The sequence below is a fragment of the Alosa sapidissima genome, chromosome 3, assembly GCF_018492685.1.
Source record: "Alosa sapidissima isolate fAloSap1 chromosome 3, fAloSap1.pri, whole genome shotgun sequence".
NCBI lineage: Eukaryota > Metazoa > Chordata > Actinopteri > Clupeiformes > Clupeidae > Alosa > Alosa sapidissima.
Genome location: NC_055959.1, coordinates 27922498 through 27924997, shown reverse-complemented (window position 1 = coordinate 27924997; position 2500 = coordinate 27922498). Strand labels below are relative to the sequence as shown.

At 41.2% G+C, this 2500-nt stretch overlaps 1 protein-coding gene across 1 annotated transcript in view; it reads left to right on the top strand.

Moving 5' to 3' along the window:
* vat1 (vesicle amine transport 1) overlaps window positions 1–2500 on the top strand; it is a 22995-nt gene that overhangs the window by 6492 nt on the left and 14003 nt on the right. Inside the window, exon 2 of the mRNA XM_042086412.1 lies at window positions 1–96. This exon is cut by the window's left edge and continues 112 nt beyond it. Within this exon, the coding sequence (XP_041942346.1) occupies window positions 1–96 (96 nt within the window). The remainder of the gene's footprint in view (window positions 97–2500) is intronic.

The window sequence follows — 2500 nt, the reverse complement described above, 5'->3', positions numbered from 1 at the left end:
CAGCCCTGCCTGTCAACTACATCACTGCCTACATGATGCTGTTCGACTTCGGACACCTGCGCCCCAACCAGAGTGTGCTCGTCCATATGGCTGCAGGTTGGCTTCTTTCTTTCTTTCTCTCTTTCTCTCTCTCTCTCTCTGTGTATGTGTGTGTGTGTGTGTGTGTGTACTTTTGTCTTCACGGCAACGTGTAATACATCTTGTTATATTTGCATGTGCATATCTTTGTCCTTAGTGTTAGAGCATTTCAGTTGTGTGTGTGTGTGTTTAAGTGTGTGTATGCATGTGGGTGTGTGTTTTCATTTACAGTAAGGTTGTTTTCTGGCCAGCCAGGTGTGCGTGGGAGTGGGAGAGTCTGTTTCTGTCAGATTAGCAGGTGCAGTGGTGTAGTGCGGTGCAGAGCTGCAGGGCTGCAGGGCTGTCACCGTTTACAGTGTGGCTATGTGCGCAACACACCCGGGTCCAGAGGGGGTGATAGGCTTACACAGAACTGCAGCTGCCTCAGTGTCCACTCTGCAAAACACTTCTCTCTCTCCGCTGCTCTCCTCTGGGTCTCTTCTTGTGGCGAAACGTATTGTTGTTGGAATTTTTGGGTGGTGCTAGTGTCTGTACAACGTGCGTGTGTGTGAGAGTGTGTGTCTGTGTGTGTGTGTATGTGTCTGTGTGTGTGTCTGAGTGTCAAAGCTCAAATCCCTAAAGGCTCCTTGAGAGATTATAAAGATGGACAAGGGCCAGGGCCGTGATAGTGATCTCACTATGAAGATCCTCTCCACTGATCTCATTTCATTCTGTATTCCCCACCTTTAAACCTGACTGGCTCAGGAATGGAAATTTCAAAGACAATAATTTACTACTGAGTGGCCAGTGAATTTGACTATTTGTCAGTGTCTGGTAGATGTTTGCATTTTTAAAAGTTAATTTCCAACTCTGTTGTAGCTGTATATCAAATCACTTAGTAACAAAATCACTGAGGGGAGAATAGTTCAACTACACAACGGTGATTATGTTGATTCCCTTGTAGAACATTTTGAAATAGCTAACAGGAGACATCACTGTTGCACCAACTTTTAGGTTTTAATCGCTGCAAGATGGAGTGTCTTAGTCACACCAATGAAGTTTTAATGTAGTGCTGTTACTATATGTAGCATCAGTCAGTGTGCTATTTACCTGATGCCAGTTGGCTAATTGTGTCAATACAGATATCTAGCTAGCATAGTGTGTCATAGCATGCAACTCTCTTAATAGCATTTGAATAGTGTCATAGCATGCAGCTCTCTTAATACCATTTGAATAGTGTCATAGCATGCAGCGCTCTTACAGTTTTCAATCGCTAACAAGCGCTTACCCATACTCCAGATACTTTTTCTAAACTATTTTTCTAGACTCACACCTACAAAACACAACTGGCCAAATGGATAATTTTCCTTTTCAAAAACACATTTTGTTAAATATACTAACACATCTTTCTCTGCACAGACTAACTTTACCAAAGCACTGGAAATCTGACTCAAAATGAAATTATTCTGTCAAAGAATAACACTTGTTTTCACTTCACAAGGTACATGCAGTCAATTAAAGTACACCAGGTTCCAAAATACTGGCTATTGTTGACATTACAAAAACTGCATAGACTTTTGTGTTTCAGTTTTACAGGTATTTGTATGCAATTGTTACACTAAGTTTCTTGGTTGGAAACTGTATGTCCACATGTTATGTTCACATTCAAAAGCATTCCAGTAAAAAGCAAATCATTGTTTTCCTTTACTGGTTGCTACAGGAGGTACAATAGAAATACTGTTTACAGTATGATAGAACAGAAAAAGTTTTACAGTATTGCAATGCTTACTGTGAACAAAATATCCATGAAACACACAAGCATTCTGAACAAAAAAACAACAGCAAAAAGCCCAGATAAAAAGGGGGGAGCTAACAAAAGCACAAAATTACTGTACAGTATCTAATCTCGATCTTCTGGGTTAGGCCACATGTTTTCATCAACATCACATTGATTACATGGGCAATGATAGTGTCACGAATTTCACCACTGACAACAGTTCCTGCAGCCAAATGGAATGCCACCACCACGCATTCTTACACCTCTACATTGCCCTCTTCTTGGGCCTGCTCTTCTCTCTGGCCCTGCTCCTGCACCTCTCACTGCATCTCTCACTGGGCCTGCTCTTCTCCCTGGGCCCCTTGCTCTTATTCTTCCTTGTCCAGACATTACAGTGTTTGTCTCTTTCTGTTTCTGTTTCTGTTTCTAAAAACATTACTCCTCAAAGTCCTCCTTTTACTGTGTCAGTGTCATAGAACAAAATAACCCCTGCCACTGAGTCTAAGCCAGACTGGAATTAGCTGTGGTTGGCCCAATTTACCAAACATAAATCAGTTGTGTGTTAATTAATGAATTGTTTGTTTATTATCAGCTGAGACATATTGTTTTTGAACTGATATCATTGCAGAAGCAGAGGTACAAACGTATGTTAGCGACTGAAAAAAA